Here is a 26,073-nt window from a genome sequence, read left to right as displayed (position 1 = left end):
GGGGACGCCACGCACCGCACGCGTCGTTCCAGGCCGAACGGAACCCGAACGGAACCCGAACAGCAGCGATGAGCTGCTCCTGCGCCCGGCGATCGTTAGCCCTGACATTGTTATTATGGGATGTGGCACTTTGGAAGCGCTCGCTGCTTTCCAGCTGGCGCGGGGCCCATCGAACGCAACAGATTGGCGCGCGTCACCCCAGGGGGCTCCGTGACTGATCGGTGGATGTGCGCCACCACGCGACACCCTAACAGGGTTTCTCGCTGGCGCGTGCCCAGCCCGCGAGCTGTGCGTGCTCACGGTGGGGCGGTGGACATAACTGTCACGATTATTACGGTGGATCGTATGTGGGGCATGGTGGTAGGGCCCAGCCTGGAATCCCACCTCCTGCTGCAGTGCCCTTGATCAAGGGATTTACCCTGAATTGGCAGTGTAAGAATGGGTAAAATCGGTGTCAGCAGCCTTGGAGAAAAGCGTCGGCTAAAAAAAAAAATTAAATAAATAAATAAATGGGTTTGGGTTAGTGGCCAGCGAGTAGCGCTGGTGTCGACCCCTGCGCAGTCTTTGCGGGGACTTAAGGATGGGGAAGCGAAGCCTCTTTGAAGTGAAATGTGGGCTCTGACCTGCTTACAGTGAGCGTGTGTGTGGACAGAGAGAGAGAGCGAGAGAGAGTATCAGTGTGTGTGTGTGTGTGTGTTGCTCCAGATGACCTGTAGCGTAGGCAGTGTCCTCCAAACGCGTCTGCTAAGTGAACACACGTGAAATATTCCAAACTATACAGTATAATATTCTGCCGCAAGTTTTGTCTCGAACCGAGCACCGCGCTCCTCTCTCTTTGTTTGTCCAGCAAAACGAACGGATGTCCTTCTTTTTACCTTCATTCTTACCGTTACCCTTGTTTTGGATGGGATCAAGTTGTGTCCTCCAGGCTGAACCCATTAACTACTATCGCACTGAACATTTTAACTGCTGAAAATCTTCTTTCTCCAGATGCAATAGAGACACAAACTGCGGCGGTGCGCAGCGGACGCGTCGGACAGTGAGTGCAGTGGTACCCTGGTAAAAGGAGGTATCGGCGCGCTTTTACTATGCAATTATTGTACTGTATGTACAAGTGTACATAGCTAGCTGTGTTACCGTTATACTGGTGTGTAAGGACATAATAAGTGCATTTAAGGGCATTAATAAGTGTATTTATAAGGGCAATATAATGAATGCATTAATGGGTGCATTAATAAGGGCAGGGTCCGCCTTCTCACCGATTTGTCTCTTTTTCCTCTCCTGTTTTACAAGTGAACGCCCCTCTTGAGATACTATGGTAAGAGTTTCGCAGCGGAGGGTAACTGTTGGAGATTTCGAGTCACTTATCAGGGGACTGTGATCCTCACTGGACTTACAGGGACACAGCGGGGGTCGTACTGGCTCCGACTCAGAACACATCGGTACCCGACGTAGGCAGCCTAAGGACAAGCTATCCCCATGGAAACGCGCCGAGAACGCGCACGGATACTGCAGCGGGGGCGCGCTGAGCGCCGTTAAATGAGGCGCCGCTATTTGTTACCCCTGTAAATACTGCAGTCCGCTTTCCTTTCTAACTTCCACCTGAAAGTCGCCGTGAAGCAGGTTTGTTCAACTGAAAAAAATCCGAAATCCATTGACATAAAATATAAAAAATAACTGCAGATTTGAGCAATGAAAATGACACCATGATTTCACATGGTCGAGGCATGGTGCATTTCAACATTTACATCTGTTTACTGGGGGACGTCGTAGTGCAGTGGGTTTGTCCGGGTCCTGCTCTCTGGTGGGTCTGGGGTTCGAGTCCCGTTTGGGGTGCCTTGTGATGGACTGGCGTCCCGTCCTGGGTGTGTCCCCTCCAGCCCTGCGTTGCGGGGTAGGCTCTGGCTCGCCGTGACTTCACTTGGGACAGGCGGTTTCAGACTGTGTGTGTGTGTGTGTGTGTGTGTGTGTGTGTGTGTGTGTGTGTGAGAGAGAGACAAAGAGAGAGAGATTTCATATGTCTGAGGTGGCAGTAGTGCGTCGCGCGTGCAAGCGGCTGTCATGAACCGACCGCACTCCTCTTTCGCTTCCATAACTGTGGTATCACTCGTTATGGCGCGAGCACTGACTTGCAGCGTCGTGTTGTTACGCTCGCTTTGGGAATCCGACGCACAGCCGCGCTGCTTAAAATGCGGTGCAGGCGCGCGGCCGGCGGAAACCATGGCAACCGCCGAGAGCCTGTCGCCACGGGGACTGGAAGCGCACAGTCCTGCTCGCTGTTTTTTCCTTCCCTAAAGCACACTGTAGCAGTGATTGATTAATGCTCATTTCACAGTGACCCAAGTGAAATATTTGCACAATCGCAGTGTGAAAGAAGAGGATACACTACAGTGTAGCTGAGTGAATGTGGCCCAGTTCACCATGGTGTTGGCCTGAAGTTATTGGCAGTGCGTAAGAACACACTGCTGTATAAATGGGTAAATCAGTGTAACGCCGATCATGATGTGGCACTGTACTGTAAAGTGCCAAGTTGGAGAAGGCAGTGAATAAACTAAAAAAGTGAGTTACACTGCGCGATGACCAGTGCAGTGCGGCTCTGATGATCATGTTCGCGCACTTGAGCCACTTCCAGGCTGCTGGTAAAGTCTTGTGATTCCTCAGCAGATTCACCGCCGCGGCCGCAGACTTTTACCAGGGCAGGTGTGCAGCAGTATTGTGGCTTTTTTGCACAGAGGGGATCGATGGGAAGCGCATTTTGACACTTGATGCATCGCAACAAGAGCACATTCAGTAAGCCTGTGATGACGGAGGGATCAAATCACAGGAACGATACTTGACCACCAGTAAATGGAGGTGTTACTTTCACGAAAATGGAATCATGCGAAGCTCCCCTAAATGCTCTCCACAAACTGCAGTGTGAAGGTCCCAGGGTTCGAATCCCTCCTCGTTCCGCTGAGCACGGAGTGGTAGCCCCACTATTTTACCCGCAACGAATGAATGGGTATACAGTGACGGCACAGTAAAAATAAACAAACAAAGTACCCTGCTGCTGCTGCTGCTGCTGAAAAAATGGGTGAATGAGTGAAAGCAGATGCTGTTATGGTACAAAGATCGTCAGGCAAAAAAAGAAGGAGACGCGCTAATAACACACAGTGAGTGACGACGGCGCAGTAAGTTAAGTTAGCGCTCGCGCGCTCATCTCGTCGTCGTTGCCGCCGCTTTTCTGCGTTCGGAGGTTTACTTGAATCTGGCGATTTCCGCATATTGTCCGCTCGTGCTCGTGCAGTCACAGGTATGATGTTTGCGGACAGCGCGTCGGACACGCGGACACAGAGCGCGCTCTTCCCGCAGAACGCGAGCTACTCGCCGGCGGTTGCGCGCGCCTCTATTTTTAGCCCGAGCGCGCCGGCTGCGTCACGTGATGCCTGCGGTGACGTCAGCGCCAATGTTGTTGTCGGTGGAAGAGCAGCGGCGAACATGGAGGACGGGCTGCGGTGACGGGCTCGCGCCGCTCGGCATCGCTGCACGGACGGAGCGCCGCGAGACGAGACGAGACGAGACGAGACGGCGGCGCGTGAGCGTGAGCGCGAAAGATCCCGCCGTTATAATCTGGTAGGTGGCTGCGGTCCGGTAACCGGGTTGCGCCGTCCGTCGTTGCGTTCGTCGCCGGACGGTTCCGCGTCGGTCGGTCGGTCGGTCGGTCGGTCGGTCGGACGCTCAGTCAGTGCGGGACCGCGGGTCTAACTGTGTGTGGGGGTTTGGCGGGGGGAGATGATAATCAAAAATGATAATGATGATGATGATGATGATGATGCAGTGCTCAGGCGGACGGACTCGCTTGTGGCTCCTCCTTCTGTCCCTTCAGCCCCTTTTACTGTGTCCGTTGGGCTTAAGTTTAGTTTCCCTCCCGGTGCGAACTCAGCGCGAACGTGTGTGTGTGTGTGTGTGTGTGTGTGTGTGTGTGTGTGTGTGTGTGAGAGAGAGAGAGAGAGAGGTGTCATAACTGGTACCTTAACCTTTGCCGGTGGCGGGAAGGAGCTGTAAATTATGACTGATGATGATGATGATCGCGACGATGATGAAATGATCCATAAGCGCAAGGTCTAACTTCTGGTGTTGAATGTAAAAGGCATTTGGTGTCTCACTGACTGGCTGCATTATTGTGTGTGTGTGTGTGTGTGTGTGTGTGTGTGTCTGTCAAATCTTCAGACACTATAAACCATGAATGAAATGTTTGTTGCAGTACAGTATTGCTGTGCAGGAGAATCAAGTTCAGATTTTATTTGTCACCTACACAACCATACACGGCGTGCAGTGAAGTGCTTTCATGCAGCTGTCCGACATAACAATCTAGAAGGACAAATAGCAGGTACTAAAATCTGAAGAAAAAAAAATATGCATAAATATACTGTGTGTGTGTGTGTGTGTGTGTGTGTGTGTGTGTGTGTGTAAAACCAAAATACGTAATTATAAAAATTTGTGCGGCATAAGATGTAGTGCAATAGGGTGTGCAACAGTGCATGTAATGTGCAAGATCGCGCAGGTAGTTCAGTTTGAGTTTGTATATGAAATGGAATAGCAGAGCTGAAGGGCTTCCTGGAGGTCACTGGTTTCTAGTCCTAGGTATTGTATCGGTCGAGGGCCCCAACAGCCTGAGGGAAGAAGCTCCTCTTCATCCTCTCCTTTTTGGCCTTTAGGGAGCGGAAACGCTTCCCTGACCGCAACCGGGAGAAGATTCCGTTGCTCGGATGGCCGAGGTCTTCCGCCGTTTTCCCGGCCTTGTCCCGGCACCGCTTGCTGTAGATGGACCGCAGGTCAGGGAGCTCCGTTCGGACGGTACGTTCAGCTGAGCGCACCGCCCTCCGTAGAGCCCGTCTCTCCTGCTGGGCGCTGTTCCCAAACCAGGCTGCGATGCTTCCTGTCATGATGCTCTCAATGGGGCAGGTGTAAAAGTTTCTTAGCACCTTAGAGGGCAGTCTGAAGTCTCTCAGGTGTCTAAGGTGGTAGAGATGCTGTTGGGCAACATGATAGGACCATGACAAGTCCTGCATGAAGTGAACACCCAGGTACCAGAAAGTGTCCACTCTCTCCACTGGAGTCCCACTGATCATGAGGGGTTGGTAGCTCCTCTCCTGCTTTGTGTTGAAGTCCACAATCAACTCCTTAGTCTTGCTGACGTTCATGAGAAGGTTGTTCTCCTGGCACCAGTGCTCCAGGCATACTGTCTCCTCCAGGTAGGCCTTCTCGTTGTTGTCAGAGATCAGGCCCACCACCACAATGGTGTCGTCAGCAAAGATTACATTTGTACCCATGTTTACTGTTGTGTACAGTGATTTTACCGTGGTTCATGGAACCTGCCTGTTGTGTTGGAAGTGGCAAGAATCTGGTGAAGAAGCAAAACTCCAAACTGTCCACTTACTTTTACTGTGTGTGTGTGTGTGTGTGTGAGAGAGAGAGAGAGAAGCATTTCCCACACTCCTGTTTTCCATGCTGAATTTTGGAGGTCACTTGCATCTTCAACCGGAGTCGCACTGATATGCGTTTTGTGCACCTAGTCAAGCGGTGAACATCGGTGCTTTAAGTGGAAAGAAACAAACTAGTTTTACTTCAGAATCACATGTCTGCAGCCATGTCTCTTTCTCTTAATGAAATGTAAAAACTTGTATTTTCGCTGAGATGTACGTCGCTTTGGAGAAAAGCGTCTGATAGATAAATAAATAAAAAAATGTAAATGCTCCACTTTATAGATGTACGTAAAATTACATGATATTGGAATTGTCTTTCTTTCACTTTGCCTCCAAAGGGGTTGAATTAGCAGATTTATTTATTTGCATTTTTCCTTGTGTAATTATTGTTTCTTATTTATCGCCATTAAATTGCGTGACACACTTAAGTGCCTCGTTTCACCATCTTTTAGAGACCCCTCTCATGGTTCCATCAGACGGGTCGTGTTGCCGTTTATTTATTTATTTTATTTTTATTTTTATAGAGCGCTCTTCTCATGCAGTGGCACAGAGCGCTTTAACACAGACATAAGGCAAGAAAAACAGATACAAACAAAGAAGACAGTCGACTAATGGCGACCATAATGAAGAACTTATTATAGAGCTATAAGGATACCTACTGGCCACCGGGGAAAGGAACAAAAAACTAATAACTGAAAGTTGAGGGAGGGGAAAAAAAAGAAAAAAAAACCTCTGGGGATCCACGGGCCAGTGGTTGCCCACCCCTCCTGGGCATTCTAGATTAAGTAACAATTTGTAAGCCAATGTGGGCTTACAAATTAATAATGATAATGTTGGTAAATGGCATGTTAGATCCCCAGCTCGGCATGGAATGTCTCGATCGATGCCGTTCTTCTAAAGCGTTCCGTAGCACAGGGCAGAGGTCCACATGAACACGTTGTCAAGTAAACAAATGTGTTTTTGCTGTTTGGCGTGTCGGACAACCTGGCGCTGCTTTGTGTGTTTTGATAGCCCGTTGAAAGGATGCCAGCGCTTTGCTGGACTCTGCGTGTGCGCGTGTGCGTGTGTGTTAGTGTCCCTGTAACTCCAGGACAGTGTCACAGCGTGCAATGGTTGCTGTAACGCGCTCGCCTCGTCCAGACGCCTCATGGCGGTGCTCTCTGGACACACGGCAGATCTTAACCTGCAAGGGGACCACCCACACGTCCCACATCTCGGCTCCTCCCGGCTCCGTGGTTTTCGGAGGCTCTGCCACGTGCTTTGACACCTGTGTATATTTAGTCCGTTTACGCTGAGGTTCACATTTACATTTTTAAAACATTATAGCACCATGGTGCTTTGTTTAGTAACCTGGACCTGTGAACGCAGGGCTGCTACAGTGCTGATAGTTGTACAACTTATTTTTGGTATAATTGGCCTTTTAATGTAACGTTAAAGAATAAAACACGACTGTATTTGTGATGATTTCTGCTCATTTGTGCTCCAGCAGAGCAGCACTTTGCCTGCTGTCAGCACACATATCGGAACCATACGTCTCGCTTGGCCTCTACTAATGTAAGTACCTTGAAGATCATACAGAATATTGGTGGCCTTGGTACGTACGTACCTTGTTTTCAGCTCAGTAAAGTCTTGTCTGGCAACAACAAATAAACTGAACATTATAATGTAATTTCCATGCTGAGGACGAACAAAGTGGCCCCAGCTCGAGGCATGGTGCATTTCAACATTTACATCTGTTTACTGGGGGACGTCGTGGTGCAGTGGGCTTGGCCCGGTCCTGCTCTCTGGCGGGTCTGGGGTTCGAGTCCTGCTTGGTGTGCCTTGTGATGGATCGACATCCCGTCCTGGATGTGTCCCCTCCCCCCTCCAGCCTCGTGCCCTGTGTTGCCGAGTTAGGCTCCGGGTCGCCGCGACGCCGCTTGGGACAAGCGATTTTTTTTCACAATGGATGGATGGAATTTAGGGTAAGTACCTTGTTCAAGGGTCATACGGTCGGAATTGATTGTGGGACCTGTGATCTTTGGGTCGAATGGCACAGCTCTAACCGCTAGGCTACCAGCTGTCCCTGATTTCCCTCGGCTCATCCGTACGAAAATATGGAGGTGTGTTGTGTGGCCACATGTGCTCAGCAGTGAGACACTGAAATTGTAACCTGGTTAACAAGTTGTCTGGGTATTCCTTTATTTGCACCGCAGCATTATTAGTTCACGCCCCAAAAATGCTGCAGTCTAAGTACCTGGTTGCTGTGTAGCGGCAGGACTCTTGCCGCTCTATGAACTGTTCACTCTGAGTTCTGGGCTCTCTAGCTGAGTATGGAGGCTGCAGACATTGTCAGACAAGCGGTATTGCCGAAGGCATCTCCGGTGCTTCGATCCGCCGTCGGGCACCTTATTCCAGCAACGTCGTGCGGTGGCCGAGGGCTCGGCTTTGGGCCGCACTCGCATGCGCTTCTCTGACCTCGAGAGCAGCCGCTGTGGCCCACCTCTCGGAGCAGGTGGTACGTCTCCCTGCTGTGACTTTGCTGAGCGCGCAGCAGCACCTAGATTGTTCTCCTCAAGGCACAGCCTTCCCATACACGTTAGAAGGACCAGGTGCCGTGCGCTGCCGCCGTGCTGCCCGTCGTCACATTCCGGCGTCGTCTGAGACGCCTCGAGACATCCGGAGGGCAACGGGAGAGCGAAGTGGCGATACGGCACACTGCAGCTGTAATCCAGTTGCAGGCCGTGCGTGAAGTTAAAACTGACAGCTGCGACGCTTCTGAAGAAGTAGTCAAGACAGATGAGCGATACCACAGTGTAAAAAAGGAAACGAGGAGTTATTAACATTCATTTGCTTATGATCCACCTGTTGTAATGATGGTTTTGTAGCTCGTGCTGTTTGATCGAGGAGATGCGTTCATGGTGAGCAGATGAGATGTGAAAAGTAAGGCTGGTAAGTCCTGCAGGCCCAGGACAGAGGTCGCTCAGCTCAGCACAATCTGGGGGAATAGCTCTTAGTTCCTGCCACAACCTTTAAAAATATCCCTTAAAACTGTGTGTCTTCTGCCAAATGTACAGGACACTTCTTAAATAATGACGTGATTGGTGGAGCCGAGAATGAGATTCCTCTGGCCCTCCTTTGAAACAAACACATACACACACACACACACACACACACACAGTCTGAAACCGCTTGTCCCAGGCGGGGTCATGGCGAACCGGATCCTAACTTGGCAACGCAGTGCCGAAGGGGGAGGGGACACACCCAAGACGAGATGCCAGTCCATCACAAGGCACCCCAAGCGGGACTCGAACCCCAGACCCACCGGAGACCAGGCACAGGTCAAACCCGCTGTGCCACCACGCCCCCTTCCTTTGAAATACGGTTAAAAAAAAAAAAAAAAAAAAAAAAAAAACTTCAGAATGCAACAAAAATATACTCTTAAAGCCCCAAAAGCTAATTTTGGTTGTTAGGGAGTGAGACATCCCTGTAGGCAATGTGCTGAACAGCAAAGTTTAATTACAGTTTTTTTAACTGAAGGTCAAAGTAATTGTGTATTGGTGGGTTCCCTCCAGGGCTTATTTATGTGCATTTATATTTCTTACTTATCACTTTGACACCAATGCAAGTTAATAGGGCAGACTTTGAGATCTTTTGTGTCAACGACAAGCTGAAGCATTATTAATTTAATGTGTGATTTCAAATGGTGTGTGAGCCTATTTGATATAATTCCATGTTAAAAAAGGCCAGCACGAAAAGCATTTGACCGAATGGGGAAAGTGCTGTGTGGCGGGTTCGGGATTCGGGGTTCGAGTCCTGCTTGGGGTGCCTTGCGCTGAACTGGCATCCCGTCCAGGGAGTTTCCCCTCCCCCTTCGGCCTTGCGCCCTGCGTTTCCGTGATGGGCTCCGGCTCGCCGTGACCCCGCACGACACCAGCGGTTGTTGACCTTGGTTGAAAAGTGTTGCTGTGTTAGATTGTAGGCTATAAAATACAGAAAGGGAGAGTGGGGAAAATCCACCATGTATTTCTTCCTGTCCTCCTTTGTCACATTCAGCATAACGACAGGGGTGCAATGGCACACGCGTCGAATAAATGATGATTTTGCTGCCAGTTGGAGTGATACACAAATACAGGCAGCGAACGCCAAAATTGTTATGGGAAGCCTAGGCATTGTAATACGTGTCATCAAATTGTCACTTCTTGATCTCGAGCGCAGGTTCGAAGTCTGAAGAAAGGAGCGTGGGAAGCGGGGAGAATAAGTGCTCGGAACTCGCCGGATTTCCTGGGTTTGGGTTTGGATTTGGGTTGGGGGGGCAAGCTGCTCTGGAGCAGGAGGGCAGAGCCTCCGCTGCTTGCTGGCCTCTCTTTGGGCTCTCTGTGCCTCTAATCCCCGCCCGCGTGTCATTTCGATAATGCCCTCGCAGCGCTGTCGTCCAACGCCTGCCGCTTCGGCTGCCTAAACCTCCACCGCATCTCGCTACACGCGCACGCAGCGGTGTGCCGGCGGGCACCTGGCTCGGGGCAGCCCGAGGTCCCGGGAGAAGAGGAGAAGCCGGACCGGCTCTGCCCGGCACAAGAATGTGGCGCTTCGCAACCGTTGCGACACATCGGAGCAAAGGGGAGGGGAGGGGAGCGGCTTGTCCTCAGAGCGTTCCAGAGAGATCCGCACATTGTCTCCTGCTGCCCAGGCTGCCTTTGTTACCTCTGTGAATGGCGCTACGATTCTAGGACAGCTTCCAAGGAGCGATAAATTGGCGGAACTGCTGCTAAGCAGGCTGATGCTTAATCACACGGCAGATGTCCCTCTTCCTCCAGCATTGGATACAAGCTGCAGGCTTTTGCCTCCGCAGTAGAGGAAGTCTAGCGCGGCGTAGGAGAGCCGGCTGAGGGACTGTGCCAGGTGTTCCTGCCGCAACGTGAAGCAGAGGGGATCGCGACCCGCTCGTCTCTCTGCTGCACGAGAGCCCGGCGTTTGCTCCTTGCCATCTCCTTGCCAGCATCCGGGGTACTGCAGCTTGATTGCTGCTTTCGCGCTCAGCTCCTCGCGCTCTTTGAGGCACATTTCGAAGCTGTGGACCGTTGCCATGACGTCCCGTTTGACCTGGATGCTCAGAAGGAAGGCTGCTGTGAAGCGATGGCGACACGCTGAGGTCGCTGTGCCGCTGCCCTTAGTGCCCAGCAGCTGATGTCGCGGGACCAGAGCTGTCACTGTGGGAGGCCTTGCAAAAGTGCGTCTCATTTGGACGCTTAGCGGGAGACTTTGTCCAAAACGCCACATGTTGCAGCTTGTAATTCCCGAGCCGCTTGTTTTCAGCGGTGCAGCTCAGGTTGAGGACCTGCCGTAAAGCTGCACGCCTGCAGCATGTTGCACACGACTCTCTTCTCACGTTTTTTGCGACCCGTTGTCCCCGACGTGCCTTTTGCAGTGCCGGGAGATTATTTGTACGGCTTTTGAAGCGCTCAAGTCATTGGTCGGAGGGGAAAAAAACGTAGTGGCTCACACATTTTGAAAAAGCGAGGTTGTGTTGTTCCGTCGTCGTCTTGAAAACTTTTGCGTGTCGCTCGCCAGCTTTTACTCCTGGGTTCTGTGTGGCTTTTTAAAAAAAAAAAATTAACTTAAAGAGCGTCTCGCTGTTAATTCTGCCGTGCAGGAGCTTGTCACAAATGTTTCTGCCCACCGGGAGGATGAACAGTAATGGTACCCTGGGACGTTGGCCACTGAAGTACAAGCCCTGTGTTTTCCCGTGTCTTAATCTCTCTAAGTCATCTTCTCAGACACCTGCCGTTGAGCCATTGAGACCCTGCTGAGACGGGCCACCGGCCATCTACCGTATTCGGCCCTCTGCGCTTCCGTGGCGCTGTGTCGGCCCCGTCCCCCGCTTCGCTCCTTCTTGGCGCACTGGTGCCGTCGTGGCCCTTTGTGTCACTGCACTGACACCTTGTCACACTGCAGGTTTCGGTGGCGCTGAGCTCCTCTCCTCCTCCTCTCCTCGTATGTTATTGTAAGAGACGAGGCAGGAAACAGGAGATGCAGTCGCCCGTAGCTGTGGGCTTTTATTTGCCTAGACAGCGGAGAAGGAAGGCGATGGGAAAGGGGGAGCAGGGAACAGGTAGGGGGGAAGGATTTTGTGCTGGCTGGGAGTCGGGTCGATCGGGACGTGGGCTTCGTGTCAGGGTTCGGGTCTGCGGTCGTCTCGGTCTGGTTCTCCTCCTCGGTCTCTTCTCTCTACTGCTGGGCACCGGGGAAGAAATAGGGGATGAAATCAGCCCCAGCCGTGGCTGCTTTAACCCCGTCTCCGCCCCCTCCTCGGGCGGCCTCGGCGTGCTACAGTTATTTACGTGCCTTTCCCTCCTGCCCGGGCTTCGGCTCCCGGCGGAGGGCTTGCTTGGCTTGTGGGCGGCCTGCTGCCTCCTGCGCTCTTACCTGCAGCGAGCCGCCTTGTCTCTGGGCCCCACGCAGCTGAAAGGAGTGTGTCTGAGTCATCGCATTAATCATGGCAGAAGTGTTCTGGTTCGGCGCAGCAATCATTTCTCCCGCTCGACGTGGCTCTGCTTTCCGATGCTGTTTTTAGGAGCTCTCCTTTTTTTTTTTTTTTTTTTTTTTTTTTTTTTTATTTCCCCTTGTGTCGAATGCCTCTCCGTGTCGGAGCGCTGGAGGAGAACTCCAAGATGAAGGTTTTTCTTGGTGATAGTTTTGTAGATTAGGGGACTTTTGTAAGACGGACACAGTTAGTGTAACTTGTTGTTGTGCTTTTATGTCAGAAAAACACCTTTGTTTCAGTGAAAGGGCACTTCCAAGAAGTTTTTGACAGCAGCCAATTCACATTCTGTCTGCAAAATAAAGTCTGTCGCAAATTATTTCCTGGATTTCCTGAGACTGCAGGTCGACCGTAGTTTACTTGGGAAGGGTTAAGGGTATAGTCCAGGTTTGGGGTTAGAGCTTAGGGTTAAGGGTTAGGCTTTATGCTCAAGGGGTTAGGGCTTAGGGTTTATGGTCAGGGGTTTACAGTTTAGGGTCAAGGTTTACGGTTAGTGTGAATTAGCAGTGGAGCAATGAAAAGCCATTTGAAATTAGATGATGATGCAGCGAGTACCACTGCCGCCTCATAGCGCCTGAGCAGTGAGAGAGGATGTGGCTTCAATCACCGTTCAGTCTGTGTGGATTTTGCATGTTCTCCCTGTGTCAGCATGGGTTCCCTTCATGTGCTCTGGTTTCTCCCCACAGTCTAAAGACTTGCAGTTCAAGTTGATTGGTGACTCTAAATTGCCCTTGGTGTGCGTGCGTGCATGCGTGCGTGCGTGCATGCGTGCGTGCATGCGTGCGTGCATGCGTGCGTGCATGCGTGCGTGCGCGTGCGTGCGCGTGCGCGTTGCTTCCCTGCAGTGGACTGGTGTTCCACCCAGGGTGTACCTCCCCTCAGCCTCACGCCCTATGCATCTGGGATAGGTTTCAGTTCACCACAACCCTTCTCATAAGTGGTTCTTGAAACTGGGTCGACAGGATGGATGATCTTGTGCCACGAAAACTCTTTGACGGTGATGATTCTTGCCTCGGCAGCAGTGGGCATTTGAACAATGGAACCCGGGCCACAGTGCCATTTCCTGCCTCCAGAATTCCCACATCCATGCAAGCATCCAAGCTTTTTGGCCCCCAACTGTTTATTTGTGTGTGGTCGTGTGGTCATAGCGACTTGTTTAAGAAGCTGCGTGGTCCTGGTGAGTCTCTGTTTCCACACGAAGCCCATTAATTCCTCTTTGCTTTGTTCCCAGTCGTGACGCCGTGGGCCCCCGTATCCGCTGACTGAGGAAATGGCCAACTCGGAAGACTCCCTTTAGAACGCGGTGCCCTTTGCCGACACCCCGCCTTCACGAGCCACTTTGGCGTCGACGCGTTGGCCCTCGCTGTGGTCCGAGAGGCCACCGGAACGAGGGCGACAGCAGAGCAGCTCATTTGAACCCCTTACCCATGAGCTCGCCAACCACCCCAGGTAAGGTTTGTTCAGGGCGTATCTGTCAAGTGCAGCTCCCTAGACCCTTGTCAGTGTGGCGCTAGGTCTGCCTGTCGCTGTGGCTGGTAACGGTACTCCCTGGATCGAAACTCACGGTAACATCTGCAACTACTTTTTGGATGAGACACTTCCTACAAAGCATTTTCAGGGAGAACAATAAAAAAAGATAACTAGATTCACACTGCAACATAAATGTGTAAAACCTTTATTGCTGGGCATTGTACTCTCCGACATGGGATAGATGTCACTCGATGTTAGTTGCTCTGTGTCACTGTCCTGCGATGGCAGAACAACATTCGTTTTAGTTTTGTCTTTTATCGATCGATGACGGCAGTTCCCCAAGTGCAGAAGAAAGTTGTGCGAAAAGGGCAAAGTGACTCACTCAGGACCAGTACATCACTGTGCTCTTTCGTTGTGTCCGGTGAGGTATGGAAGTTCCTGCAGGAAGCACAAAGCATAGGATGCAGCAGTGTGCCTATGTGTCTCTGAGTGGGAGTGGGAGTGGGAGTGGGAGTGCTATATTTTGCCTCCCGTATACCTGCATACTTGTGGACCCACTGCTCTATAACAGGCCAGTAGATAACAGTATATTTAGGAGTTACTTCCCAAAGAATTACTGCTATTACTTGTTGCTTATTATTATTGTGTAAGGACACATGGAATTAAGACAAAGTTATGCAAGATGCAGTCCAAGTGCCTGCATATCATAGCCATATTTTTCCACACTTGCCTCATAAGTACTGCCTTCCATCCAGACAGCACAGGCTTCACGGTTTCTTACTTTTTTCCACACCTGTGACTTTTATTTTGGAATCATTTGCATGTCTGCAAGTTTGCATGTGATCTGTGTATTAACAGGGAGCTGCTCAGTTTCTCTTTCATGAACGGCAATCCTGGAATGAGAGCCTGTTGTTCAGTTTCCTAACTTGTTCAGTTTCTTATTTTCCGGGAAAACAAAAAGCCTCATGCTGCTTTAACCAAACCGAGCTCTCGGAGCGCCTGGAATCGTGCCCATTTCCTGCTTCTCTACATCCCTTGGCAACCAGGACCGGGTGGAGAGACCGAGGTCTCTCTTTTCTCATCTCAAACTTTGGCTCCCTGCGCTGCAGTGGGACCTGCTGCATGTTTCTGCCATACGCCCCGTGCGGACGTGCTCGTCGTCTTCCTTCTAGAAGCTGCTGTCACCCCAGGTGCGTTAGCAGCCGCTGCTTTCTTTGTGGCACCCGTGCAAGATGCTCAGAGCGCCTCTTGGTGTCTGACTGGAGCGATAAACACGCGTCTGCTTTATTCCACCGTAGTGGCCACATCGTTTGCATGAACCTTCTGTGGATGTTTACGTTCACGTTGCTTAATTTAGCGGACGCTCTTCTCCAAAGCAACTTCCAATGAACTCTGTGTAGTGTTATGAGCCCACACACCTTATTCACCACGGTGACTTACTAGATACGCTACTTACAATGGGGCACTCATCCATACGTCAGTGGAACACACACTCTCTCTGTCACTCACACACTATGGTGACTTCAAGTGACCGGTTTACCTGAACAGCACGTCCTTTGACTGTGGGAGGAAACGGTCAAACGTGAGAACATGTAAACTCCAGACAGACTGAGCAGGGATCGAATCTATGTCCTCTCACACCAGCCAGGTGCTGTGCCACTGTGCCGCCCAGGGTGTTGTGTCTTGGTTTGCCCTGTATTTTTTGCTTTGAGCCGACAGGTTTTTGAAGGTGACGTTGCGTTGAACCGAAAGTAGCCAGTAGCGCAAACGTCATTATCTGGGTAGAAATGTGCAGTAAAAGATGCGTGAGTCACCAGTTTAAAGGCTTCGTCAGTTGTGAGTCTTCTGTAACGACCACAACCGTGAGCGCGGTTCTTGAGGAAGGCCAGCGGCTGCGCGGGTTTGTTGTCGTGAGTCAGTTGTCCTGAAGGGGGCGTTAGATTATGAGATCATGTCTGTCGGGGCAAGTGGCTCTTACCGTGATTCCATGTGTTCCCGCTGTGGCGCTCGGCCCTTTCCACTCCAGCCCCCTCCAACCCCAAGATGCAGTGTGTGGTACAGCCACTCCTTTTAGCCGAGTCATGATCCAGCCGGCAGCTCCTCAGCATCACAGAAAGAATGAGAATCTTCTCTCTGCTCGCTTGGTACTTCTTGCATTGGGCAGAGGGAGACTCGAGTGGTAAAAGCTAAAGTGCCTTGGTTGTGCGCTGGGTTCAGGGTCTTGATTCTGGAAGGTTCTGAATGCCACAGCAAGGCAGGCGTCCAGCGTGCACGCACGCACGCACGCACGCACGCACGCACGCACGCACGCACGCACGCACGCACGCACAGACAGACAGACAGACAGACAGACAGACAGACAGACAGACAGACAGAGCTAGAGGAGCAGTTTGGAAATGATCTGCTGCCCTCCGCTCTCTGTGGAGCTTCACCACTCCTACATCAATGATCCGTGAAGACAACATCTAACGGTTTACGATGCAGAACCCTGAGGATGTTTCCAACATAGGAAACGAAACGTTGGGATTAGTCTCTACGACAACGCGGTCTACTCCGGAAGATGCTAAATTCCAGTCTAATGACAACGGCCGCGGAAGCCTGCGTGACTCGATATACTTCACAGAGGGTCTCTAGTGGGCATCAGCGGCATGCTGGAGCACAGTGACGGTTGTCTCTCAATGCTCTCGCGCTCCCCTCCCTCTTTTTCGCAGCCCATCTCTCCTGCCGCCCGCCTCTCTGCCATCTCTTGGGGTTATAATTAGACGTGGTGACGACCACCCGGACCTTTCCTGACCTCTTCTGTGTCCATGACGTCTTTGAATGTCATTGGGTGCCGTGGCAACCTTCGCGCGGCGCTTCGTGTCCCTGATCTGGAAAGGCCGCAGGGCTCTTCCTGTTTGCACGCTGTTTTTATTTGTCCGCTGCCTCTACCTTTCCCGTGTCTCTGTTTGCGTTTGACAGCCGCGCTCTCCGTTTCCACCTCCTAGTGGGCTGCACGTTACTGACACTGGACAGCTGCATCTTGACAAATGAGGGTCATTCTTTTTGTTGCTGTGGTAGACGGCGTGTGCGTGATAAGGTTTCATTACCACAGAGGTTGAGGTTCCTCAGAAGGCCAGTGTGTAGAAATCGCGTGACCCCGGGCATCGTAGGGGTCTCTGCTAAAAATCAGTCGTTTCCTCCACTTGTTGTCATTCCACGTCGGACGTTGAGCGTCTGCCCCCATCTGACCCGCGAGTCCCGTTTGGCTCGAGGCGCCCGGGGCATCGTGGTGCTGCGAGATTGTGGGCCACCAGGTTAGCCTGTCAGTGGAGCAACGGGAGATCTCAGGAGTCTCCTTTTGCTCTCATTAAGTGAAAACATGACACGAAGCTCCCGTGAAGTTTGCTCTTCCTTTCCTTTCCTTTCCTTCGCTGAGCCGCACTTTTCTCCGCCGACCGATTTGATCGCGTGCGGTAAGCGGTGCGGATATTATGCCGTCTCTCAGCTTCCTTGTTCACCTTTGCTCGTTTTGAATCCCGGTGTTTGCTGTTCCCTGTTTTCCATCAGAAATTGCTGAAAGGCCTGAAACGCTTGACATGTCATTCAGCCAGAGCTGTTTGCGCGCAGCTCGGATGCTCGGTGCACACGGGTCAGCAGACCAGGCGTCGTTTGCGCAGGCGGCGGGATGCGAGCGCTGTGTCCGAAGGGGGCGAGTAAGCGTGCTTTGCGGGTCCTCCTTGGCGTACCAGACGATGAGCGAAGGACCCGGGCGCTGAGAAGACGCCCCCGCTCTCTTGCGCTGCGTCGGTGAGTCATCCTGTGCCGAGAAGCGGCCTTGCAGAAGGGTCCGTGTTGGGTCAGAACCGGAGACGGACGTGCTTTTCGCCGTGCGGAAGAGCAGCTACCGTGCTCTTCTCTCCCCAGGTGGCTGACGTGGTCCTCGACTATTTATGTGACAAAAAGAACTTATCTTCAAGACTATAAAATTGCTGTTGGGGTCGAGTGGAGCGGAGCGAGGAGTGAGTCACTGCCGCGTTCTATTTGAGGAAAACGAATTTCTGACTCTCCCTTTCTCCCTTTCTTCTCCCCCCCCCTTTCTGTTCCCTTTCCCTCCTTCCTGGCCCTGTGTATTTTTCCTGCTCTTTCCGCAAATGACAGTTTAATTGTGTCTGGCGCTTCGTCCGTGTCCTGCCGTTTGGTCGGACGCTTGGACAGCCGCTGGCCACTTAACAGATCAGCAGAATGTTCTCATTCTCCTCCTCCCAGGTGCTTCTACATCCAGCAACATGGCTTATTCTGTGGCACTCCGAGTAAAGGGCTCTTAGGGGTTTAGTCTGCAGGGTGAGAAGGCGATTTCCTTCTAAGCGCCGTGCCGTCTTGAGTGTGTTGTATTCTAGGCGTGATGCGCTTCTGTTCGTGTGGCTCGGGCTTTTATTCTCCCCGAACATGGTACTCCACAGTCTGAGTCAGTGTAATCTTTGTGTTTATAAAAAAGTGTTTATATGCGGGGGAAAAAATGTTTTTAAAGAAAAAAAAAAAAAAAATTTGTTTTTAAATCGGGATTAGACAACTTTCAACTTTCAGCCGGCCATCGCGCGGGTTCTGCAGGTTTTTCGCTGTCTTTCTCAGGGAGTAGCCTGGTACCCTGGCACGTACACATCTCGTTCTGTCTGCGTAGTTGTGTCACCATGGAAACCATGGAAATGCGTGTTCCAGCTCTGCTCTCCTTGACTGCGTTCTTGATTCAGTCCGTGAGCCTGGAACTGTGCAGAACCTGCTCCATGCTCTGTGTCATGGGCTCTAGCAGTTCCTCAGCCAAGTTCAAATCTTCGTGCTTTTGCAGGTTGACATGGTCTTTCTGGAGGACGGGAATCATTTCCTCATACCTTCATAACACTTATGTCTGAACTCAGACATTGTTTTGTGGGCAACACGGTGCCACAGACCCAAAGGGCGGTAGGTGCTGTGTGGGAAGATGGTGATGTGAACGCAGCGGTTCTCTGCGTGATTCGAGCCTTTCCTGTCCTGTCCTGAGCAGAGCCGTCGAGGTGCTTTGTGCTTTGGTCCTTAATTTGGTGCGTGAGGGGGGAAAGAAAGAAAGGAAGGAAGGCAAAAAGTGAAGTCAACTAACCTTTTTTTTTTTTTTTTTTTTTTTTTTGAACAAGCAAGTGTCCTTGACATTAACTCGACAAGTTCATCCACACAAAACAAGCCTCAGCCTATCCAGCCCCCCTCCCTCTTGGGTCTAAATATAAGCCCAACTGACATCACTCAACAAGAAAAGTACATTCACCTATAAATAACTGCAGTAGTTGTAAATTATTGACGGGGGGGGGAAGAGAGGAAGTGCAGGCGGCCGTCAGGCACAGCAAGGCATCCTCAGCCGCCTCCTTCGAGGCAGGTGGCCGACTTCCGGTCCTCGGTGGAAGTTCTGCCGCCCGACTGCTCGGCTCGCCTCCGTCGCTTAGTGTCCAGCCGCATCAGCGAGCGAAACGCCTCGAGCGCCTCCGAGCCGGGCGTCTGCCGACGAGAACGAGTCGCGTGCGGCGGCGTGGGCCCTTCGCCGTGTCTACGGGGCGGCGCTCTCCTTCCGGCCCCCACGTGCCGCCCAAGTGAGATCGGAGGCGTTCGATGAGCGGCGGTGGCGGCTGCGGGTCGATGCGGACCTGCATGCGTCGCACTCAAGATTACAGAACACGCTTCGTGCTCCACCCTGAGCCCAACTACCTGTGTACACAAGTAACGGGTTCGGCTCTGCGGAGCCCCGTTGGTAGACGTCCCCGACTGCCTCCGCTCCTTGTGCTAGAACAGCGAGCTCCAAACTCCGGCAGTCGCCACCTCCCCTGGAAGCAGGTTCTCAAAGTGCACCGTGGCAGGCGGGCGTCACAAACATAAGCAAAGACGCCCACGCAGGCACACACGCAAAACCTCAGCACACTTGGTTTATGGGAAGTCTGCCTAAAGTGTGTGTGTGTGTGTGTGTGTGTGTGTGTTAGCAATACAGTTTTACGTTTACGCCGGGTTATTTTAACCCTTTAATGTGTTGCTTTGATACTTAACATTGCCGCACACTCGTCAGAAAAGTGTGCTGAGCCTGCAGAGTCGAACGCAGGTTGCGCAGTGCCTGCACAGGGGGGTTTGGGTCAACAGCTAGTAGATGTGTTCCACCTCCACGTCCCCTTGAGTTCAGGCTTAGCGCTCCTCCATCCCAAAACTGTCCTCGTAACCCAAATGTTTCTTTCGTTCACTTGCCTGGGCTTAAGTAATTTTAGAAAAAATTTTTAAGTTATGCAGTAGTCATCACAGACTTTATTAGGCAAAGTAACCAGAGTGTGCGTGCGTGCGTGCGTGCGTGCGTGCGTGCGTGCGTGCGTGCGTGCGTGTCTGTCTCCCTGTAGCAGTGTGTACACGGCGAGCCAGTGCTTCCTGGCTTCGTCTGCTGCACCAGCACAGGCAGGGTTTGCGGTCCCCCAGGCTACAGCGGCGGCTCGCCTGATTGGCCAGCACAGCTTACACGAAAATTGCTCCCTCCTCGCGCTCAGCTCGGCCGGGTCCTATTTATAGTGTCGCCCCCCCCACCACCCGCAGCTCCGCTTCTATTTCCAGCCTCCTGGCTTGCCGAGCAGTTCCATTCTGTTTGTAAACTCCGAGAGCGTCCTGTCCTGTCCTCGCAGCGGGGTCTGGGGGTGGCGCTGAGAACCATAACAAAGACGTGACCCAACGTGTCGGGTGCCGTTCTCCTGGACTCTGGGCTCCTGGGCACTGCGACAGGCAGCTGCAGCCTTTGCTATTGACCGCTCGCCTCTTTTCCGGCTTGTCCTCCCAAGGTAGATGAGGCTGCCGGCTTCGAGAGGTTTTCACACGTGCTGCACGGTTGAAGAGTGTGCTGTAAACGTACCGCGTGCCTTCGGATGTACTTGGTGGACAGGGTTCACGCTGCAGTCGTGTAGGAGTTCGGGACAGGAACTGCAGCTCAGGACCGGAACTAACTGTAGTTCAGCAACTCTGGTCTCCTTACAGGTCTCCCTCCCTCCCTCCCTCTCTCTGTCCCTTGCTCCTCCTCGTCCAACCACTTCACCCTGCCTGTTCGTCAACCGTCCTGCCTGCAGCCGAAGGAGACTCGGAGCTGCGGCACCTCAGTGCTGAGACTGCTGGCCGGAGTCGTCCATCGTCTACGGATTCTGCTTGTCTCCGGAACTTGCTCGTCCTTCTGGGACGTAATCGAATGGCAGCCTGTGGTCTGGATGTCTGACTTAAAATTTTTTTTCCTTTTTTGGAGCAATTGTGCCTGCTGCTGCTACTGAGCTCCCACCCCGGGTTATTTGGTGAGCCCATGTTTTCCTAGCAAACGCCTTGCACTGCCTTGGGACTGGCATGCTTTTGAGGCCAACGGTGCCGGAGCTGCGCGCTATGTTGCAGACTATTTACGAAATGGAACCCTGCTTCTCGTCGGATGCCGTGTCCGTCTGGGAGCCACCGCTGGAGATGCTGTCCGTGTGGTCCAGGGCGCAAGGCTTTCCCGGCGCTGGTGAGTCTCAGCTGGAGAGCAGCGCCACTGAGATTTGGGACATTTGTTGGTTACCTGTGTGTTTTGGCCCGAAGCTCATCGGCATTGTCTTGCCGACAGAGCCGAGCAAACAGCAAGCAAGGAACTTGCAGTTTTGAGTGTGTCGTGTGTGTTGTGGGTGTTGTGAAAAGCATGTGCTCTTAAGCAGTCGCATCCACTTGTGTGCACACACTTTACAATGGTGTGCAGCGGGAGAAGCCGGCTTCGGCGAAAGCGCCCTTTGCTTGTCGGTGTCCACGCGGTCGAAAAGCAGTAACGGGTTCCAACGGTCAAGACAAGAAGAAGAGGCCGACATGGAGACACACCTCCTCTTATGGTGAAGGACAGAATACCGACTTCACGCGAGCTGCTTAACACGCGCCAAGTGGCTTTGCCTTGGCTTCCACTCTGAGAAGTTTTTCCACCTCCTGTGCGAGCCGGAGCGCCGCCAGTTCCTTGCGGCTCGAGTCCAGCTCTCCTCGAGAGCGGTCGAAACTAACGTATGCCTTCTCTGTGTGACGTCTGCGTTCCCATCTGCTCCCTCGGTGTCTCTCGCTGACAGGTTGCCGCCACCTTCCCGTGTCTGCTCAGTGAAGGCAGCAGTGCCACGGCTGCCCTCCGCACTCCTGTACCGCCCTGCTCGTTTGGGGAAAGAGCAGAGCGCCCACTCGGCTGCCTGGTGTTGCAGCCCTCGTCGGTTGACGCCGACCGCTTACACGCTGCGTGTAAGCGGTCTCCTTACAAAAACAGCAAGCTGAGCCTTATTAGTGCAGCGATGTGCTCAGCATTATGGCGTGAAGTGTAATTACCCAGTGTGTGTATCGTCACGACTACAGCTGTGGGCTGTGAGCTGCTTTGACAGGACCCGCGTTGGCCTTTGGTGTCGAGCACCTGCACAACGCAGCCTGACTCATATGAGTCAATCCATCGGAGATAACGGGCGAACGGGCCTGCGGCACTATGAGAGGAACAGGAAAAGTGTAAGTGGAACGTGTGTGGGAAGGAACTGCATTAGTAGGGCTCCCAGTAAGAGCACACTGCGCCTTCACTGCAGTCCTCTGCAATGTGCAGTGATGTGCGACAGCTGCAACACGGGGGGCAGCATCACTACTCCGCATACTGTGTTGACGAAGAAATAAACGATGCTCTGTTTTCTTTGTGGCTCTTCTGCCGGTCTGTGCCACGTTCGGGTCTCTATTTGCACACTTGCTCTTCCCACGTGTTCGTACACAAACGCCAAACGCAGGTAGGCCTGTGAATGTATCTTTCCTGAAGTGCAGGCAAACAGTTCTCGATCTTCTTTTGCAAGTGGTTCAAAAAGTGTGATTATAATATGACTAAGTCCACTGTGCTTGTCTTTTCAAAGCGATTGTACAAGCGTTCATGTGGAACATCTTTTCGGCATCTGCACCTGTGCACAGGAAAAGAGGTACAAACCGGTAGGCTTTGCCGAGAAGGTCGAATTATGACCATGAATTATTCAGGCCTGGGTCGTGTCGGTGCTCTGCGAACAGATAGAGGAGGTTCACTGCGTGCCTGGGGGACGGACGGACGGACGGACGGACGGACGGAGGGAGGGAGGGATAGACCAGCGGATGGACGCGCACAGCGAGATGCGCTCACCTCCTCGGTCCCTGTTTCAGCAGAGCAAGAGGAGCCGGTGCTGCTAGTTCTATTGGCTTTGAAGTGCGTTTCCGGCTCGAGGCTGCAGACTCCGCTTCCTTTTGCACAGATGAGACTCTGGCTTGAGCCGTGAGCACTTTGCTCAGCACTAACCTGCCGGGTGGCGCCTTGTGGTCCTACGTGGACCCTAGAAACTGGCAACTTTTCCCTTAGCTTGCGATAGCTTTGAAGGCAAGCGGACTGCCTTGGTCACCGCTTAACAACCGCTCGTCTCTCCGTGTGCTCCGTGTCCATTTAGTGCACCCTGTGCTCTGGCTGGGTCTCGCTCTCCGTCCGTATGTCTGCGGAGCCATCAGATGTTCGACACGGACCCGTCAAACAGTTCACGCCGACGTCAAAGGGGACGGATGCGCTTCGGACCAAGTTCGCCGGCCGCTTGCCCTCGCCAGGCTGCTGAAATGATACCACCCCTAGGTGCACACGGCGGGGGTCTGTAGTCCGCTGGCGATGCGAAGAGCTGCAGGCCTTGCGACAGGTGTCCGATGTCCGAAAGCGTTCCTCGCGCAGGGGCTCGTGCGATGGTACACGTGGCTCCCGCTTGGGCTGTCCCGCACAGTGAGGCGTGTCTGTTACGAAACCAGAGGGGCCAGGTCGCACCACCATGCCGGAGGAGGGCTGGCTTCCAGATGTGCGGGCCTGTCCAGTGCGCTGCTCCCAAGCCTGTAATTACTCTCGTAGCTGGGGTGCAAACATGTGTGGGAACCAGCAGGTGCCCTGTAATTTGCCCTGGCCGCCCAGCGCTCTTACAGGTGGTGGTAGGGCTGGGGCTTTGGGGACCAAGACCAGAACTGTAATTACTGCCATCAGGCCTGAAATTCAGGCGTCTTTTAGTGCTGCTGCAGGAGAGCCTGCGGCCGCACCCTAGCGATGGCTGGAATCGGCGGAGCGTCGGCACCGATGGTGGCGGTAGCCGAGGGATGCTGGCTGCAGCGGACTCGGTCCCGTGGCCTGGCCCGCCGGGGCGGTGCCTGCAGCAGGTTGGCAAGACGGGACTGTGCAAGGTGCCCGTTACCCCAGGGGGCCGGGGTAAGCGGCGGTCAAAGAACATTCATGGGTCCGTCTGCCAAGGTTGTACTTTTTCTTCCAAGAGGACGCTAAAATAAGACGCCCTTAAAAATAGCCCCACCAGCTGCCCACCCGCACTCGCTCTCTTTGTAAGCGGCGGTATTTCGGGGCCTGGTGGGGAAAGCTCCCCTTTACTGGTTGTCAGTGTGTCCCCCTGCCACCTCGGTCCCCGGGTGCTGGACTGTGCTGTGACGGGCAGCGCTAGAAAGCGCTAGAAAGCACTAGAAAGGGATGCAGTGGCGTTTTGGGCTATCCCTTCAACTGAAAACCTCTGGCCTAGACAGCTCCTGGCAGGCAAATGAATACCCTTTTTACCCAGCATCCCTCATTTGTGCCACCTTTGCAGAGCGCTGAAGCAACGTGAGCCCAGGCTCTTACGGTTTCTTTCGAGACGGAACTGTCACCACAAGCGGATCCAGACGTAAACTGCACAAGGCAACGCGAGCCTCGCAAGGACTCGGAGGGCAGCGGCGCAGTGTGTCACTGGCACAGATAGTGATGCTCTTGCGGTCAGCTTGCAGTCAGCTTGCGGTCAGCATTAGGATGTCCAAAACCTGTAATATGCAGAGCTGCTTTGTGGAAACGTGCACGAGTCCCCCAGGATCTCTTGTTTGGTACAGGACCCTGGAGCAGTGTTTTTGGGTTCTGCGGGCAGCGTGGAGGTGTGCTGACATCATGTGGGAATAGAAGCCCCGCTTCCCCCAGGGAAGCCCCGTCTCTAGGTGTCGAGCTCCATGACTCATCAGCGGCCATGTTGTATCTCTGCGGGTGCATCCTGTGCCTTATTGGCTGCCTCTGCAGTGAGACGGTGGCCTCTGTAGTCCCTCGCAAAGGGCGCCGGGGGGCACCGTCCCGACTGCAGTCTGCAAGTTTTCACGTGCTGTTTCCGGGCGTCTTGACCCCAGAACAAGCTGACGGTGCTGCTCGACCAGATGCTGGCCTTCCAGTTATGCCTGTGAACACTGTCGCTGTGCCAAGCGAACGTATGGAATAGATTGTCTGTATGCTACTGTTTTTTTTTTTTTTAAAATATTAGCAACATATGGCACGACAAGGTTTTCAGTCGTAGTTCTCCATCTGGTCACCACATTGTATGAGGCATCCTGTGTACAAAGGGTGATGGCAGTGGTGGTGTTCATTTGGAGAGCAATCAAACCACTACGTTTGCTAAGAAACCATTGTTGACAAAGGCCTTTCAGTGTCGAGGTGTGCACGTAACTGTTATGCATCTTCTTTGCTGTGTGAGGCTGGCTGAGATACCTGGGTACGTGTACCAAATGTGGGTTGGGGAGGAAATGCGACGCCCTAAGCAGACCCGTGTCTCAGAGTCCCGCACAGGGGCCGTAGTCCTTTGGTCTGACACTTTGGAAAGGTCTGCTGGCCACTTTGTAGAAACATCAACATTAGTTGACCGTCTTCTTTGTTTGTATCTGTTTTTCTTGCCTTATGTCTGTGTTAAAGCGCTCTGTGTCACTACGTGAGAAGAGCGCTCTATAAAAAATAAAATAATAATAATCATAATCTCCATGGTAACAACACCGAATGAATCGCGTGCACAATTTTTATTTAAAGGCACACAAGGACTTTTCTGGTTTATCCTTTACATTTATTCACTCAGCAGACGCTTTTCTCCAAAGTGACTTACAATGGATACTGTGTAGTGTTATGAGCCCACACACCTTATTCACCGCGCTGACTTACGCTACTAGATACACTACTTACACTGGGTCACTCACCCATACATCAGTGGAACACACACACACACACACACACACACACACACTCTCTGTCGCTCATACCCTATGGGTGAACCTGAACAGCATGTCTTTGGACTGTGGGAGGAAAACCTACTCGCTGTGCCACCGTGCCGCCCCACTGAGCCCCCTTTAAGGGGATCAGATGTGTCCCTTTGTGTTTTCTAACGTTGGCGTGAGGTGACCTTTCCCCGACCCTAAACGGCGCTCCGCTGTTATGAGCCGGTACACTTTCACTCACGTGCCAGTTTATTCTTTGCCGTGAGGCACCTCCGATGTCTCGAGCGGGGTCTTGCATCACATTGTGGTTCCAAACCCGCCTTCATTATCGTTCACGTGCAGTATGTAACGGCAGCGTGCTGCTCCCCCAACTCGGAGGGACGCCGGAGCTGGTTTCCTCAGCCGCGGTGGCGTGGCCGCGAGGGAAAGGACGGTGACCGCTGCAAAACAGTCGTCATGTTCTGGTGGCACAAGAGGACAGGAATCACTGGAATGCTTTTACTTTGCAAAAACGCTGCTTTGTGCTCCGTTAACGTTGCTTTTCGAGTCAGAACTTGAAACAGTTGTGCTTTTTTCAGAGAGGCAGGT

The 26,073-nt window shown here is 52.6% G+C and overlaps 1 protein-coding gene across 3 annotated transcripts in view; it reads left to right on the top strand.

Moving 5' to 3' along the window:
* Window positions 1-722: 722 nt before the first annotated feature.
* LOC108924809 (histone deacetylase 5-like) overlaps window positions 723-26,073 on the top strand; it is a 60,173-nt gene continuing 34,822 nt past the window's right edge. Inside the window, exons 1-3 of one of the 3 annotated variants that reach the window (XM_018736383.2) lie at window positions 723-1,069; window positions 13,217-13,434; window positions 20,458-20,965. In XM_018736383.2, the coding sequence (XP_018591899.2) occupies window positions 20,812-20,965 (154 nt within the window). In that variant the 5' untranslated portion in view covers window positions 723-1,069; window positions 13,217-13,434; window positions 20,458-20,811. Of the gene's footprint in view, window positions 1,070-3,446; window positions 3,613-13,216; window positions 13,435-20,457; window positions 20,966-26,073 lie in introns of those variants that run through there. The other 2 variants (XM_018736384.2, XM_018736385.2) reach the window with 2 other exon arrangements.

This window comes from Scleropages formosus, chromosome 3 (assembly GCF_900964775.1).
Source record: "Scleropages formosus chromosome 3, fSclFor1.1, whole genome shotgun sequence".
Classification (NCBI taxonomy): domain Eukaryota; kingdom Metazoa; phylum Chordata; class Actinopteri; order Osteoglossiformes; family Osteoglossidae; genus Scleropages; species Scleropages formosus.
This window is presented reverse-complemented; position numbering and strand designations above follow the sequence as displayed.